General features: G+C 35.4%; 1 protein-coding gene across 7 annotated transcripts in view; it reads right to left on the bottom strand.

Annotated features, from left to right (window-relative positions):
- The window catches only part of INPP4B (inositol polyphosphate-4-phosphatase type II B), an 830,572-nt gene that overhangs the window by 137,511 nt on the left and 674,393 nt on the right, over positions 1-18,668 (bottom strand). For all 7 annotated transcript variants that reach the window (XM_044268013.1, XM_044268017.1, XM_044268010.1 and 4 more), the window contains one exon: positions 15,998-16,106. In XM_044268013.1, the coding sequence (XP_044123948.1) occupies positions 15,998-16,106 (109 nt within the window). The remainder of the gene's footprint in view (positions 1-15,997; positions 16,107-18,668) is intronic.

Here is an 18,668-nt window from a genome sequence, read left to right as displayed (position 1 = left end):
CACCTTATCATATCACCAATCATATCACTGACCTTAAAACAGGTCAGTCCCAGGATATGCAAATTATAGTACCTAAGCAGAGAGTTGAATAGTGGTTGCCAGGGAAGGAGGGAGGGGAAGATAGAGAGACATTAGTCAAAGGATACAAAGCTTTGGTGACACAAGGTGTATAAGTTCTGGAGATCTAATGTACAGCACTATGACTATAGTTAACAATTCTGTAGTGTATATTTGAAATGTGTTAAGAAGGCAGACCTCAAGTGTTCTCACCACAAAAAGGAATAAAAGAAGACAAAGATGAAGATGAAGATAAGAAAATAATAACCATGTGAGATGATGGGTAGATTAAATAATTTGTGGTGATAATTTCAAAAATATAACACATAACAATTGCATATTATATATATGTTATATGTTTTATCTATATAATTTTTATTTGTCAATTACACCTTCATAAATCTGGGCAAAAGTAAGCAAGTGTTTCCAGAATATGGTATTATAGTGTTGGTGATTATAAGTCTAGGATAAGAAGTCAGGAAGGCAGAAAATATATTTAAGAGACATTTCATTTTTTCCCCATTAAACCTAAAGATATTTTCATTGGGAGTTCTAATAAAGCAAATTTCTTTTTTTTTTTTTTTTAAAAGATTTTATTTATTTGACAGACAGAGATCACAAGCAGCTGGAGGGGCAGGCAGAGAGAGAGAGGAGGAAGCAGGCTCCCTGCTGAGCAGAGAGTCCGATGCGGGGCTCGATCCCAGGACCCTGGGATCATAACCTGAGCTGAAGGCAGAGGCTTTAACCCACTGAGCCACCCAGGCGCCCCTAATAAAGCAAATTTCTACTGTGGAATTTATACTAATAATCCAAATCTCTTTCTTTCTCTCATTTTAATAGCCAATAATCACAGAGTCTACATTACAGGACTAGAATTATGCTAAATGCTTTGTAAAGACTATTTTTATTTAATCTTGACAAAACTTTGAGCAACAAATACTATTCCATCATACAGATATGGAAGTTGGAACTTGGGTAGGTTAAGTAACTTCTCCTGGATCAAACAACTAACGTGGATGGTAAAACCAACATTTATCCCCAGGTCTTCATTATCACTCAGTTTGAACTCTTAATTATGTTTTACCACCTCATGAACATGATTGGCCTACTTTAAATTTGGAAAAATTATAATACAATAACTAAAACAGGAAACATCTTTTTATTTAGTAATATAATGGTAGGTACAGCCTATAAATATTAAAATAAAAAACCATTGAAGACATTCTCATCTAATTAAAGCTCATTAGAGAAGATGTATGAGTCTATTTTATAACACAGATTAGACTAAAGAATGAATTTGAAAATCATCTCACAATAAATTGCTTTCAACAAATATTTAATGACTGCTACTTGGTGAATACACTGAGGGAAGCAAAAGGCCAGAGGTCTTTCTGGTGGATGAGTATGATGATGCTTGTCCTCAAAATGTCACATGCCAGGGCTGGTAGCAGAGAGGAAGAAACAGGGAATAAATAATTTTTTTTTTTTTAACCTCACTCGTATTCTCACAAGACCTTGCAAATTTAAATATCATTTGAGTAGCCATAGTTTCAGAGCTTTTTACTAACAATTCTCAGTACTATGTCTCTTATATTCTTGTGAGGTCAGACATTCATTTAAAAGCAATGTCACATGGCATTGTAACAAAGGATGTCATATGGCTTCTAACTTTCTATGTATTTTGTAGTTGGAGATTTTTTTTCATGTCATCTAGTTCTCCATATTTGCTGGAAGGAGAAGTAGAAAGAGGATTTTACAAAGACATTTCTCTTATTGTACAACAAAATAAAAAGGAAGAGAAGGCGCCTGGGTGCCTCAGTTGATTAAGCATCTGCCTTCTGCTCAGGTCATCATCCCAGCATCCTGGGATCAAGCCCCACATTGGACTCCTTGCTCATTGGGGAGGTCTGCTTCTCCCACTACCCAAACATCCTTCTGCCTTTGTGATCTCTGTCTTAAGCTCTTTCTCTCTCTCTGTCTCTCAAATAAATAAATGAAATCTTAAAAAAAAAAAAAAAAAAGGAAGGGAGATAGAAAACAAAAGTATCCTAAAAGAACTGGAGCCCTGTCTGCATCTATCTGCATCACTCTACATAAACTTAACTATCCCTTCCAAAACACTCACCCATGTTTTGATTGATGTCTTTGTATATATAATTTCATGTTTTTCTTGCAGGTTTGTTTGTTTGTTTTTTAATATTTTATTTATTTATTTTAGAGATAAAATGAGAGGAGAGAGTATGAGAGGGGAGAAGTGAGAGGGAGACCCCCCACGGAGCAGGGAGCCCAATGTGGGACTAGATCCTGGGACTCTAGGATCATGACCTGAGCCAAAGGCAGTTGCTTAACCAACTGAGCCCCCAGGTGCCCCCAGGTACAGTTTTAATATACATATCTACATACTTCATAATCCATACACTAATTGAAATGACTACATAGTGCTGTACTCTAATGATGCAAAGAGTGCTTATTCATTCATTCTAGATGTTTCTAATATCTTACTATTATAAATAGTAGAATATTTCAAGGATGATCATCTTTGAAAAGTTTACTTTTTCCTTTTATTATTTTAATTCCTAAATGGTTTTCCTGAAGTGTATTGGGCAGGTTATATAGAGAGAACCAATGTCTACAATTATTTTTACTGACTACTATACAAAACAATTTCAGGCAGTTTAAAATAGTGTTAATCACTGTATCAAGTAATGTATTTTTTGTAATTATACAGGTGAAGTGATTATCTCTCAAAATTATGTTCTCATTAAAGCCCATAAAGAGTTGAATGGACCAACTTTTTTTTTTTTTTTTTTCCTCTTAAATTTCTATCTGGTGGGCAGCAAAATCAATTCTGGAAAGATTATCTATTAGTAGTTAGAACTAAAATTGTTCATTTATTAAGAGCCTATATTTTGTGTTAAATATCTACTGATTGCATCAAGGTGAATAAGTATGGAAGAAGAATCTGAGAGTGGGGACAGAAGTCTAATTTTCTGGTCTGGTTCTATCATTATCTGTATGGGTGATTTAATCTTTGATCTCAGTATTCTCATCAATAATAAAGTAAATAGGGGAATTTATGATCTCTGAGATTCCTTATTGGTTCTAACATTTAAGAGGCTCTTTAATTGGAAAAAAAGCACAGACTCAACAAAATTATTTTCTTATTTCCCAACACTTATTTTCATATTGAATATAAACAACTGACTTTATTAAATAAGCAATGGAAATCAATGGGTTATTTCCTGTACTCTCTTTCCCAGCAACCTGTGCATTTACCCAGTTGTATAAACCAGAGTACTAAGAGTTCCTCAACCCTGCCTAGCTTCCCTAAATTTTCCTTCAGTTAGATTTAAATTCTATAAAAGTTTTCTTAAAATCTCTATCTCCATAGTCACCCATTTCCTCTCTCCATTAGTATTATAATGGATTAATTGTTTGCTCTTCTTCATGCTTTTCATGTGGTTCAAAATACAAATCTAATCCTGTTAATCCTCAGATAAAAACCTGTCAGTGACTCCCTACAGTCTACTGGATGAGCTGCCAGGACTTGATATAGCAAACAAATTCCCTTCAGATTTGGCTCTTGTCCTGCCCACACTTATATTCTTTCTCTCTCTTCTCTTTTTCTCTCTTCCCTCACTCCCCTCATCTTCCCACCACTCTCTTTCCTCTCCCTTCTCCTCTCCCATCCCCCACTTTTCCTCTCTCTCTTTCCCTCATTTCCAGATTCTTTTTTTTTTTTTTTTTTCATTTCCAGATTCTTTACACTCTTGGAATTTTTGAGCCAAGGACAGTGAATGTCATCACCATACATGTGTGTGCTGCACAGAAACTTGGAAGTCTTCCTTGATTACCCTAGATTTTTACCTCCCACTCCAAACAAACACAAAATCTAAACAATTGCCGAGCCCTCCCAAGTATCTCTGCAACCAGTCTCTTTTTTTTTGTATCTGTGCTGACACCACTGGAAGCTAAGCCATCTTTCTCCTGATAGAACCACCAATAACAACTTATTAGCACAGACCTCATGACAGGGGAGAAGACACTGAATTGTTCAGGCAAAGTCCCATCTAACAAAGATTTTGCAATAACAGTTTTTTTCTTATGCTACACAAACCAGTTGTGTGATTCTTCCATGACATAGTCCCATACAAACCTTTTTCTTTTCTTTTCAAGTTAATACTTTTACTACTTTAAAGCTCTGGAAAACACAGTGTTTTTTATTTTCTGAGAATTTACTTACAGATGACTTTCTTTTCTATTGTTTGCTGTCTTTGAGACCAATTGATATTAAATATCTAAACTAATAGAGAAATTTAAAAATATGCTGGAAATTTCTCAGTGTTTAATCTGAGTACAAGAGTTCTTCTTTGGATTAAATGCATACTAGTTGAGATGACATACAGTGTCATGATTTAATTTTTTTTTTCTTTTTTAGTTTACAATGAAGAAGAAATACAACTTTGGATTTTCAAAAAATAAGTTCTCAAACCATATTATCTTTTCATATTTAGTTTTTTAAGTAAGAAAGGCTTCTTCATGTAATTTGCTTATTAGATTTCACATAATATCTTTTAAGTGCTAATCTTCCTGCTGATTACTTTTTCTCCCCGATAAAAGCAGAAATCATATTTTAATAGTTGTAAAATTAAAACATTTAATTGTGAAAGTCAAATTATGCAAATTATCTTCCTGAAAGATAGTGATGATATACTTCATAAATCTTTCCTTAAAATCTCAAGATTTTAACCACTCTTTCTAATAATCATTAGATTATTATGATTTCAAAAGAAATCAGCCACATCTATAGTGCAAACAAGGAAATGGAAGGGTGAGAAGTTCAATGGCTTTCTGAAATCCACAAATAGGATTGATGATGTGTTTTATCATTTTAGACACTTTTCTCTTCACCAAATTTATTATCACTAGAAATTCTAGGTCATTTAACAAACTTATTTTCACTTACAATTAAAGTCATTTCTTTAAGGGAAAGATTTAATTTTAAGAATTCTGCAACTGTCATACTACATACAGTGCCTTTTGCCTACACTTCAGATCACACTTGGCTTCACAAGCTTTTTGGTTGGTGATTGGAAAAATGTCACCAACTGAAATGTTAAAGTCACTACTGCATTACTAATATTGAATCAGATTTTATGCTAGGCTGATCTTACAAAATTTATCATCTATCCCCTTTCAGAACACATAAAAGTATATTTTCCCTTCCTAGTGAGGTGCAAGCAAACACTAACGTTCTAATACTTGAAAAAAAAATGGCTGCTTTTAAAGCTTATGAGACATTTTCTACAAATATTCCTCTATTTCTATTTCCCAACTCCACAATTATTTCCTATGTTTCTGCTACCTGATACAACCACACTGGTCTTTTCAGGAAGAGGAGAGATAGTCCTGTGATAGGTAATCCTTTTCACTTCTTTTATTCACCCCCTCAACAAACACTTAGAAGTTAGCTCCTGAGGATACTGTGGTAAACCACACACACAGTCCAGAGGGGAAGACAGACAATTAGGGATGATTGCATACAGAAGTCTTAAAGCAGCAGTCTAGCCAATGGGTCAAAGAAGGCTTTCAGACAGCCCTGAAACTGAGGAAATTTAGTCTGGTTCATATAGAGGATGGGGTGAAAGATGAAAATGGAGAAGAAAGTAGGACCAGATGACACATGAATATATTATGCACCTTGAACTTTATACTCCAGGCAAGAGGTAGCTAAGAAATGTTCAACATTATGAAATCACAAGATTGTAACTGTCTTTTGGAACTATTACTCCAACCAAAGTGAGAAAAACAGATTGGATGAGAGCCAGTCTCAAAAGAGATTAATCTCTTAATCTTGCCAAATTAAGAGATTTGGCAGTAGAATATTTAAAGGATGGTGATTTCATGGGTTAGAATTGTCCGAACCCATTATTTATTATTGAAATAAATGACTTCCTGAAAAATAAGAAGGTGGAGCTGAAAGAACTGATTTTATTTTATTGGAAGAGGAAGCAAGGGAAGAAAAGTAGTCATGATTTCCAGATTCTAAAATGAACATCTAGGTGAACGGTGGTGACTTTTATTAAGAAAAGAGATTCTCAAGAGAAGTTTGAGGGAAAGAGATTGAGAGATGATTGAATATGTTGACATTGAAGTGGTTGGATGATAGCTTAATGTAGAGCTATCTGCTAGATGGTTGCCAGTGCATGTCTGGACCTCATGAGCCATAGCTGGGCTTCACACAGAGATGGTGTCAGTAGCCCAGAGCTTCAGAATATGTGGGCAATTAGGCATTATATGCACATTGATACAATTATTTTGGAGGGAAACATGGCAACATCTCTAAAATTTACCACCTCAACTAAGAAATTCCACTTTTAGGAGTTTATCAAAAAAGAAATACAGTTTTTAGGGACATAAAAATAAGGGTGTATCCTGTGAACATGCGTAGTTATAACAAAAAATTAGAAATCACCTAAATGATCACCAACATTGTATTGTTAGATAATTATGCTACACTTCATCGATAAAATGCTACATAGCTTTTAGAAAAAATGAGATCTACATGAATTGAAATGAGGCACTGCCAAAACACTTTTCTGAGTTAAAATATACCTGTTTACATATTTTACATAAATAATAGCTAGTATCTGTTAGGCCCTCATTAAGTACCAGGCACTGTTATAAAACATTTGGTATATATGAAATTATCAAATCTTCAGAACAACCCTATGAGGTAAGCAGTACTTCCAAACCACAAATGAGGAAACTAAGTTATAGAGAGGTGAGGCAGTTTGACTAATGTCACAAAGCAACTCTGTGCCCAAGCCACGATTCCATCCATTTAGGGAGTGGAGTCTATGAATTTCTAAAATGAAAGTTTCTGCATTAACCCAGAATGCAGCCAGAAAAAACTAAACTTAATTATGGAAAGTTCAAGAACATCACACTCCCTTGAACCTTGAGTTTGTGGACTGAGTCATAGCCATTGAAAATTCAAATGGTTGGAAGCCTAGAAGAAATTACGCAGGGAAATACATTTAGCTGTTCTAACTGATTTATTCTAGGTAGAGATAGCAGAAGAGGTAGGCTTTTCAGTTTAAATGCTTCTTTATTCTTTAAATTTGTGTGCTACAAGCAAATCTTGTTTTTGTTATTCTCTTTAGTTAAAAAGAGAATAAAGAAGGAGAAAAACTGCATTACAAATTCATTTAGGATCATATTCAACTTAGAAATATCCTTCTATTCCTTTCTATCACAGGTAGCTCAATGCCTTGCAATCCTAATCATGCCGTTTGCACAGTATGTTGAAGTCTCAACATGACTATTTATTTAAACACAGTTTATTTTCTTGTTATTCCAAACTATACATATGTAAGAGATAAAAATCCACTTTCTCTGGAAGATTTGATGCTGTTTATACAGGGAGCTAGCTACCTGCAGGGAACTGTCACGGAGACATGGGGCATAGTTTTGGCAGCCCTCACTTTGTATTGGCTCTAAGATGAGCTGAGCAGAGAGCTAAGAGTGGCTGAGGAAGACTAAATCATAGGTGGAAGAAAATATATCCCCAAGGAATCAAATTATAATCTACACGAAGAGTGAAATTGCTATCTCCTTGAAAATCACGTATTGCCAGGTGTTGGTTCAAAAGAAAAAAATACTTGGGTAGATACCTAGTCTTTATTTCCATAAAGCCTGTATGATATAAAGTGGGTTTTTTTTTTTTATGTGGTATAAAGTATTTTTTTCAAAAGGAAAGAAAATATATTTGGAAGTGAATAGGACATGAATTTTAACTATAACCTATAAGACTGATATTTTAAAATAGACTACCTTTGGTGGATTGGTCATGACTTCCAAAGAACCACAAACACTTAGATTTTTTTTTCAATGTAGAGCATTCAATTGATATACTTTGAAGAATTAACCATTTTAAACCATTCTGAATTTTTAAGCTTATAAGAGAAAAAAAATAAGGGTGTAAATTATATGTGTAAAAACGAACTAGATGAGACCACACCTGTATGCCAGCAGTGACTGTCTTGTTCAGAAGGGAGATTAGAGGCAATTTTAATCTTTATTTTGACTTTTCTACATTTTCCAATAAACATACACATAAAACTAAAATAATTCAATTTAAAAAATGGACAGAAGATACAATCAGATATTTCTCCAAAGAGAACATATAAATGGCTAACAGACACATGAAAACATGCTCTATATCATTCATCCTCAGGGAAATGCAAATCAAAACACAATGAGCTATCACCTCACACCTGTTCAAATGGCTAATATTGAAAACACAAGGAACTATAGTGTTGGTGAGGATCCAGAGATAAAGGAACACTCTTGCACTGTTGGTGGGAACACAAACTAGTGTAGTCACTGTGGAAAACAGTATGGAGGTCCCTCAAAAAATTAAAAACGGAACTACCTTATGATCCAGTAATCACACTACTGGGTAGTGTGCTCTCTGATAAATAAATAAAATCTTAAAAAAAAAAAAGTGCGGTATATTTATATGATGGAGTATTATTCAGCCATATAAAAAAGAAAGAAATCTTGCCATTTCCAATGACATGGATAATAGAAAGTATAAAAAGAAAAATATCTATGATTTTGCTCATGTGTTGAATTTAAGAAACAAAACAAATGAGCAAAATAAAAAAAGAGAGAGAACAAGAGACAAACCAAGAAACAGACTCTTTACTATAGAGAACAAACTGATGGTTACCAGAGAGGAGGTGGGGGGGGGGAAATGGGTTAAATAGTTGATGGGGATTAAGGATGGTACATGTGATGAGCACAGGATAACGTATAGAAGTATTGTTTCACTATATCATACACTTGAAACTAATATTATACTGTATATTAACTACACTGGAATTAAAATTAAAAAAAGAAAATAATTAATAGAAAATATTTTTAAATTCACATAATTTAAAGATCAAAATAATTCTAATGAAAAGATATATGGCATGATCTCTTGGTACACAGAAAATATAAACAGAATCGTGATCTCAGACTAAACCGGTCTGCTAGTGAACAAAGACAAATTTCTAAGAGAAATCCAGAGATCAAGCTAGAGATAGCAAAAGAACTTCAGTAGAAAAAAAAAAAAAGAAAAATTCATTCTCCAAACAAATCATGGATGCAGTCTTACTCCTTTCACTGAATATATTTGAATCACTAATTCCCTTTCATTTAAAAAATGAGAATCTTAGTCTTAAGTATGAAAACGAAAGGTTTAAAACAAAATTTTTTGTAACTACTGCTTAGTTACTGGAGAGAGTACAAAAAAAGATAAGTTGGAAAACTGTTTTGTTTAGACATCTCAGCTGTTTCATTTATGTTTTATTTCCCCAAATCAAGCAGTGGTTAGTGATTCTATCAGAAGGATACATATATCAAAGGTAGTGGTATGAGGTGTTGTATCCAGGTCCCATTTCTGGGTAAATGAATGCCTGCCGCACTGTAGGCTACACAGAGCTTCCTTGCCTAACGCAATAGTTTTCCTTTTACCCAAGAAGTCTTCTTTCTAAAATAGAGAATGAGGAAACATCTTCTGCTTGTAATAGGAAAATTTCCCTCAGGGTTTTTGTCATATGACCACATAACCATTGATCTCATAAAGGTAAGACTGGTTTGTTTAACCCTTTGTATTAATATTCTGCTTTCCGTCAGAAAAGTCCCCCGAATTGTAATACAGACTCAGGTTGTGGCAGGCTCAAGGCGAGCCTACAATATTCCTGTCAGTAAAATTTTAGTTCATTTTCCTTATGACTTTTCCAAGTGATCTTTTTCTTTTTTGTTTTTCCATTTGAAATCGTGGGGTAGTAAATGTTGACTGTGTTCCTATCTGGAACAGATGGGGGAGGGGTGGGAACACCAGAGCATGTCCACAGGCATGCATGTGACATTAGGTCATTTGCAGGGAGTTGGCTCTGAGTTTACTCCAAATGAATAGGCAGATCACAGGGAATTAATATTTTCACATGAGGTTGACATTGCCCTTCACTGGCACTTTTTCTTCTTTATAAAGATTCTTGGTTTTCATGAGGTGCTTTTCCATCGTGAGGAAAAGGTTATGCTTTCAGGTCATTATCCTACTCAGTCAAAGTTCTGTCTGAGCCTGAAATTCCTGCTGAAATCATAAATGTTCAAAGCAGGCAAAATATGTGTTGTTGTAGCAATTAACCCCCTTTCTTTTAAGCAACAGCAGAAGTAAAGAATTGATCATATTTTGGGGGAGGAATCTACAAGCTTTAAAGAGCTTCCATGTAAATTACTGACTCCAGGAAAGTTTGCTGTAACATTGTTTGATGTTTCATGTAACAACTGAATACACAGCCTACAAACATCCTAATTTTGGTCTTTTAGAAAAATAACATGTGCAATTAGGGTTTTGTCTCAGAAAAATCTCATGTTTATGGCATGAAAACCCTTCTAATACGTTCAATTTTATTTGTTCACATGTTACTCAAGCCCATGTTTTCTCAGATCGAAATTGTTATATCTTTATTCTGATCTTGGTTCTGTTTTGCAACTATTAATGATTTGGGGATTCTTTAAAGACAAATTTCCACTAAGCAAGATGTAATATTTTTCTTCTTATATCAACAGATACTACCTTGTATAAATTTTCTTTCTTCCTGATACATCTCAATTGAGAGTCTATATTGAATATTTTTCAAGTGTAACTCTACTGTGTCACTATTCTTGTTTCTATTCTCCATGCCCCATAGTTTTCTCCCAGCACTATTCACTCACATCTATCTCTTGCTACACATCATTCCTACCTGGGAATCTTTTAAAACATACCCATACCTGGGCTTTATTCCCATGACTTTCACTTAATTTGTCTGGGGTGATATCTTGGCAGAGATAAAAATGTTCTAAAGCTCTAGAGGTAATTGTAATATGCAGTCAAGGTTGAGAAGCCCTACTTTATGTAATACTGATTGTACTGAATTATTATTATTTGTGGAACTTGATCTCCCACTGGTGTTTTCAGCACTTTAAATCAGAGACTGTAACTGATTCATATGTGAATTCCAACGCTGCTGAATTTGAACTTGTATACCAAATACTCTCTGGGGAACTCCAAAAGATCCAAATTTCAAGAGGTTATCTCTTCATCAAGGAAATCACAAACTGTTACAGGAGTCATACAAGAACAAACCTAATACATCATAACCCTGACCTAATAAGGCTATAAGGGGAGTAAAAATAAAATATTAGGAGTAGGGAGTCAAATCAACTTGGGAAATCAGGAAGACATAATGGAGAGGGTAGAATCTTAGGACGGATGATGCGTGGAATTTTGAATAGGATTTTGTGTATGTTTTTGACAGAAAGAAACGGAAAATAGGGGGAAGATGATAACAGAAGAATTTCTTAGATAAGGGAACTGAGTAAGGAAAGAAGAAGAGGTGGAAAAGTGTGAGGTCCATTAAGGAAACAGTTTATATAGCATTTAAGAAGCAACTATAGGAGAAGGTGTGATTGGTGAAAGTAGAAAGTTGGTGGAGCGAGATCACAGATGCTTTGAATGCCCAGTGGATGACTGTGGAACCCCTGAGGGTTTCTGAACAGAGAAATACACTCAGACACTTGTTCTTTAAAAAGATCATCTTCTTATTAATTATCCTGTATAATATAGCTTAGATCACATAAAAATGCTTTTAAAATGCATTTTTATGTGATCTAAGCTATATTATATGAACACTATAAGTGAGGCTTGCTCTTTTTAAAACATTTTATTCATTTATTTATTTGAGAGACAGACAGAGAGAGACTGAGAAAGAACATGATCGTAGGAGGAGGAAGGAGTAGAGAGTGAGGGAGAAGAAGATTCTGTGCTGAGTGCGAGCCCAACGTGGGGCTCCCCTCCAAGATTCTGATATCATGACCTGAGCTGAAATCAAGAGTCAGAGTTTAACCAACTGAGCCACACAGGCGCCCCAGTAAGCAAGGCTTTCTTATACTAAAACCCTTCTCATTATGTATTCAATGTTTCATCAAAAGACAGATCCCTGAGGAACAGACAAATAAATTACATATGTTCTCACAGGACAATAGTTCATTAGCATAGCTAAGATAAAAATAAATGGAGGTGAGGTAGTGTAACAGCTATGGTCGATCCCTTAAAAAACTGGCCTAAAATATTTGACTGTCCTTTGGGGAAGTAGCAAAAGAACAGAGCTGAAGAAAATTCCTTCACCTAATGTGCTTTTCTGCACTGCCAAATGTAAATAAGTGTGTTAGTCTAAGTTACTCATTTCATATAGTCATATTTACTCCTGTTATTGCTTTTGACTGACAAATGCAGTATTTGTTGTTGAAAGAATCTACAGAAAAATAATTTGCATAGTATGATGTCACTTTATGCTGGAAGTCTTTGTTTATATCACCTCTTAACTTGATGGACTGGCTGAAACCATGCTTATCTGTGTATTGCCTCAGCAAGCCGTATTTGTCCTGTATCACTGCCCTATGGAATACTTTTTGAGATTCACACCATACTGTTTTTTAATTAAAAAACTTCTTTGCATTTTATCAATAAAGTCATTAGTAAAATAATGGGATAATAACACATATGAAAAACCTAAAGCAAATTAATGTTATAAGCATTGGATGCTCTTTTTCCTTTTATTTTAAATTTGATCCTAAAAGTGGTGTGTGTGTGTGTGTGTGTGTGTGTGTGTGTGTGATTATAGGCATATAAACATCCCAGTGAGAGGTGAGGAATAGTAAAAAATTCAGATATTCATGGAGATATTTAAGACTCAAAAAATATTATTCAGAATCTAATCACACAATTCAATATTTTCTTTAATAGTATAGTAGCATATAGTAATATTTTAGGATTTTACAAAGTTATACAGTTAGGTTCCATGTATCATCATATGCCAACTCTTTATATGCTCAACTAGATTTTATGTGCCCTGTGGACAGTTTTCAGTCTTTTAACTGTGCTATAAACTCTAACATTTGATTGAGAAAAACAAATAGATTAGATGAATTCTCAAGATTAGAGAATTCCAGTTCCAGGCAAGATGGAGTAAATATAATCTATTTTACTTCTCTAATTACAAAAAATACTCTAGACAAAACCTGTAAGTCATTTATCAGAAGAATCTAAGAGGTGGAAAAATGAGGGAAATTTGACTGGGTGCCTTCGGACTCCAGGAATAACATGACAGTGAGTTCCATAGTTTTGTTTTTGTTTTTTTTCCTTGTCTCATATCCCAGTGATGCAAAATGCCAGGTAAAAGTGGCATCCAAGAAAAACCAAACAACTAGTAAAGGGTGGCTAAACAGAACAGAAAAGTTTTACTCATACTTGTCTATTCTTTGGGTGATATCAGAAAAATGGCAGGTTGCTCCTCCACTTAAATAAAGGTACAGCAAGGGGTCAGTGAGAAAAGCCCCTCCCTGGTACAGTACCTGGATAGAAACCTGTATTCCACTCCCATCCCCATTTCAGCAAAGAGATGGCATCCTTTCCCCATGAGGTCTGTGATAACTGGCTGCCAGCCTCCATGACTTAAATAGGAGCTCTTCTCCCCTCAGAGCCCCTGGTTGCAATTCTGATTTCTACTCCCTGCTGAAATAATAAGGCAACAGAATAACTTTCTGCAGCAGAAGGTTTTGGGGGAGGGTGTGACTATTACGAGATCACCTGAGGGAGTTCCTCGGTGGTAATGGAATAGTCCTTGATGATTAGTGGAATAGTCCTAGTGGAATAGTGGAATAAAGGAAGTGGTCCTTTGATGATAGTTACTCTAATCTACACCTGTGATAAAATTTCATAGAATTCTATCTATGTCCTCTCAACCAACCAACAAAACACGAAAATGAAACCTGGAGTAATCTGAATAAGGATTATATCTAAATTAATAGTATTGTACCAAAGTCCATTTGTTCTTTCTCTTTCCTTCTTTTCCCTCTCCTCCTCTTTCTTGCCTTACTTCTTTTCCTCCCTCCCTCCCTCCCTTCCTTCTTTCCCTCCTTCCATGCTTGTGTGTTGTTGTTTTTTTTTTTTTAAAGATTTTATTTATTTATTTGACAGAGAGAGATCACAAGTAGGCAGAGAGGCAGGCAGAGAGAGAGGGGAGGAAGCAGGCCCCCTGCTGAGCAGAGCCTGATGCGGGGCTCGATCCCAGGACCCTGAGATCATGACCTGAGCCAAAGGCAGCGGCTTAACCCACTGAGCCACCCAGGCGCCCCTGTGTGTTTTTTTTTAATGAGAGAGAAAGAGAGAGAGTGAGCGAGCATGTGAGTGGGAGAGGGGTAAGCAGTACAGAGAGAGAGAGAGAGCGCGCACGCTAATCTTAAACAGGCGCCATGCCCAGTGTGGAATGCAGTGCAGGGCTCATCTCACAACCCTGAGATCATGACCCCAGCTGAAATCCAGAGTCAGAAACTTATTGGACCTGAGCCACCAGGCAACCCCCAAAGTCAATTTCTTTAAAACAAGAAAAAAACATATAGCTATATTATTAGTTTATATTTAATATAATAGTATATTACTTATTCAATTCTAACTTACTTTAAGTAATTTTTTTTTTTTAAGAGAGAGACAGTGCCAGCAGGGGGAGGGGCAAAGGGAGAGGGAGAGAGAGACTCTCAAGCAGATTCCTCCCTGAGTGTGGAGCCCAAGGCAGAGCTCCATCTCAGGACCCTGAGATCATGACCTGAGCTGAAATCAAGAGTCAGAAGTTCAACAAACTGACCCACCCAGGTGCCCCAATTTGAACGCTTCCAAATGTTTGAATGCTTTCTTCCTGAACATCTGGACACTGAATAACAAATGTGTTACGTGATGAAACTTTTTAGAAAATTCTGTTTCTGCCACTCACATTTTCTAATACTATTACTAAACCAACTATGACTAAGAACAACTATTTTCCCCTAATTTTCAAAATTTGGGACTGTAATCCAAGAAGAGTAACAACCTTAAAAGGAAAGGAAATTTACCCTTCACGTGTGAATAACACTCTTAATGGTTTACATGAATATATGCATATTACAGGATAAACTCAGTATGTGGGGGTCAGTATGTGGGACTGAACTACCGATGCAATATTTTAAAATAACTGAACACACAAAAAATTGAAGTATAATAAAATTATAAGTGACAGTGATAATACTTTGGTTTTTGTGTTATGCCTTGTCCCTAAGGAATACAAGATTACTGTTTTAATCTCACCATTTAACAGAGTTCTACATGGATGTCTCTTTTTCAAATGACACAATTAAATGATAGGCAGTTATGTGCCTGGCATTCAGCCCCAGTGGAAATCACTAGTATGGTCAGAGTCATCATTGGGACTCATGCTCTCCATCAAGTGTCTTGGGCTTCACAGTTAAAGTAGATCATTTTCAACTAAATCTCCACATGAATACCATTCCATTGAATGAGCCATAGTTGATATCAGAATAGATCTTATTTTTTGGTAGCATAGTTTCCAGAAGATTTTTCTGCCAGCATAGTGCTACTCCATAAGCAACACACTCAGGCACTTTATGTATTCTTTTCTTTTTCCTTTTTTTTTTTTTAAAGATTTTATTTATTTGACAAACAGAGATCACAAGTAGGCAGAGAAGCAGGCAGAGAGAGAGGAGGAAGCAGGCTCCCTGCTGAGCAGAGAGCCCGATGCGGGGCTCGATCCCAGGACCCTGGGATCATGACCTGAACCGAAGGCAGAGGCTTTAACCCACTGAGACACCCAGGCACCCCAGGCACTTCATGTATTCTAATTTCATTTTTGTTCCAATATTTTCTTGGCCATTTGGCAACTTGAAGGTACTTAATGGGTTGGAGATGTCAAGAACTATTCATTGCGATGGACCAAGCTTCTTCATCCTAACCTTATAATCAAACTTTCCCAAAGGGAAGGTAGTATCATTAATGCATCATGTCATCACTTACTTTCTTCTTTCCATTTCAAATCGATGGAGTAGTTTCCGAAGACCACCATTCTTAAATCCCTGAAAATGGGCAGCTGGGGCTCCCACAGTGATGACATCGTAGAGAGCATCTGGAACAGGAATGGACAAGGAGATGAACACTTTGCAAACATTTGTCTCCAGCATGCTATCTGCATTGAAGCATACACACTGTGGGAAGTTTGAGAAATTATTCTGTTTAATTTTGCAGGAATAACGATGAACCCTCATCTCAAGGGGGCAAGAGGAGCTAATCAATCTTTCTAAAAGCCACCTGTGCACCTAAACAAGTCAAAATATTTCTTTGATTTATGACTACATCTTAATTATATGCTACTGTGTGGAACAGTATGTTCCCTCATTCTTCTATATACTTACTGAGATAACATGTTAATTGGTCTTTTGTGTATTTTACTTTATTGAGTTTTGCATCATTTAATTTGCAATCATATTGAAATTGAACAATAATGAACAATCTTTACAGAGAAAATTTACAGAGGAAGAACGAAAATATTAATTCATCTTGGCTCAAGGGCAGAACAGTACTAGTACATTTTTAAAAAATCTATACAGTGTAGTATACTGTCTGTGTATACTAAATCTTACACAGTTTTGAATGCAAGCTTTTCCAATTTTCTTAGATGACATGGAAAGAATACATAAAATGTCTCTAGATCTATTTTCTGCCACGATTTTTTGTATTTTTTTAATAAAAAATCCATACATTTATATTGAAACTCAATCCTTTGATCTTGAAAGCCATCAAGTTTCATACATATTAAGTTTATTGCTTCAAAACACAGCATCATTTTTACCTTCTAATGAAAAGTATCCCCATAAGAAGGAAGACAGAGTGAACATCTCTTGTTAAACTACATTTTATTTGAAAAAACCTAATTTCATAGTAGATCCTTTCCAAATTGATTTTGGTATTGACACTGGTTATTTTTCAGTTCCCATTTACAGGGAAAACATAAATTATTTTATTAGCTTCAGGTAAACACCATAACTTCTTTATACTGGTTCAGTCCAAAGGCATCTAAAATATTTTTCTTAATAAAAAATGTCTTCAAGTGAAAGTCTTCAGGAGAACCGAGAGAACTCAAGGTAACACAAACAAAAAAAAACAATACAGAAAGCAAACAAATTAAAAAAAAAAAAAACCAGAATGTAACCCAAATCAACCTATCAATAAGGCACTTATTGAACAGCCATCAATAGATGGTTAGAGTGGTAATCTCTTGCCCTTTTAAAAAGTCGCTAATAAACTAGAAGTTAGCTTTTCTTAATATAGCAGAATATTAGACTTGCATGAAATTTAAAAGACTTTATTATTCAAGAGATCTTAATCTAGGGTTATGAAAATAGTTTCAGGAAAGTCCATAAGTATGTGCAAATTGTATAAGTATATCTGTTCTACTTCATGGAAAAGGGTCACAGATTTCTCAAATGGTCATGAAAGCACCCAAAAGTTCCCAAAACAAAATTCTAGTCTACCTTCATTTATGTGATGAGAACTCTGAGAACCTTGAAAAATGACCTGCTTTGTCTGAAGCGCCAAAGACCTTACACCCACGGTCTTCTGATATCTAATCCAGGGATGGAGAGCCAGGGGTTTAAATTAGTGACTGGAACCTAGCAAAACACCTGACCACAAACAAGTTGCTAAGGCCCTTTGCAGGATCTTAGAAGAAGAGGCTCATATACAGGAAGAACCCCAAACTTAAGTTGCACTAGCTTCCTAGTGAATCTGTCTCTTCAACTCACATATAGTTTCAGCATTTTCCAAAGCTACTTTCTAGGAGCAGAAATTTTCTCTTTGTTCATCAACTCTGCTCAGGGGAATTTTAGTCACCTATGAAGGAACCATGAAACTTGGAAGCAGCAGGTAAAGGAAGAGAAGCAAGTTACTCAAATATTGTCTACTCTTCATAATAAAGAGCTGATTATTTTTAAATCTAAAAGAAGGCCTGTGTGTTTCTTGAATCCAACTATAATGAAGAACTTCCAAAGTTATAAACAAGTTCTTTCATATCCAAAGTTCTGACTTTTACTTGTTACCATTTTTTTTTTTTTTAAATAAACCATGCTATTTCTCATGGTCTTTCTTTTTCTTTCTTTCTTTCTTTCTTTTTTTTTTTTTTTTAGATTTTTTATTTATTTATTTGACACAGAGAGAGAGAGATCACAAGTAGGCAGAGAGGCAGGCAGAGAGAGGAAGGGAAGCAGGCTCCCTGCTGTGCAGAGAGCCAAACGCAGGGCTAGATCCCAGAACCCTGGGATCATGACCTGAGCTGAAGGCAGAGGCTTTAACCCACTGAGCCACCCAGGTGCCCCTTGTTTCCATTCTATTTCCTGTTTATGAGCTCATCCATGTTGTAGGTGTTCAAAAATGTCAATAAATAAATATTCTGAGGCTCATTTCAGTTTCTCTTATATGTCCTTATAGATCCTGTAAGGTATTATGTTTTTAATTGAAGAAATAAAAATATATATATATATACTATCCAGAAAAAAACATATTGGAATCTGAAATATATATATCTCAGTGGGATGAGGATGAATACATATCCATCCATGGACCATATTCTATAAAAGAACAAAGAGAATTTATGATAATTCACATGCAAAAGAATGAAATCAGACCCTTGTCC

The sequence above is a fragment of the Neovison vison genome, chromosome 11 (genome assembly GCF_020171115.1).
Source record: "Neovison vison isolate M4711 chromosome 11, ASM_NN_V1, whole genome shotgun sequence".
Classification (NCBI taxonomy): domain Eukaryota; kingdom Metazoa; phylum Chordata; class Mammalia; order Carnivora; family Mustelidae; genus Neogale; species Neogale vison.
Note: the sequence above shows the minus strand (reverse complement) of the source record. Positions and strands in the feature narration are given on the sequence as shown.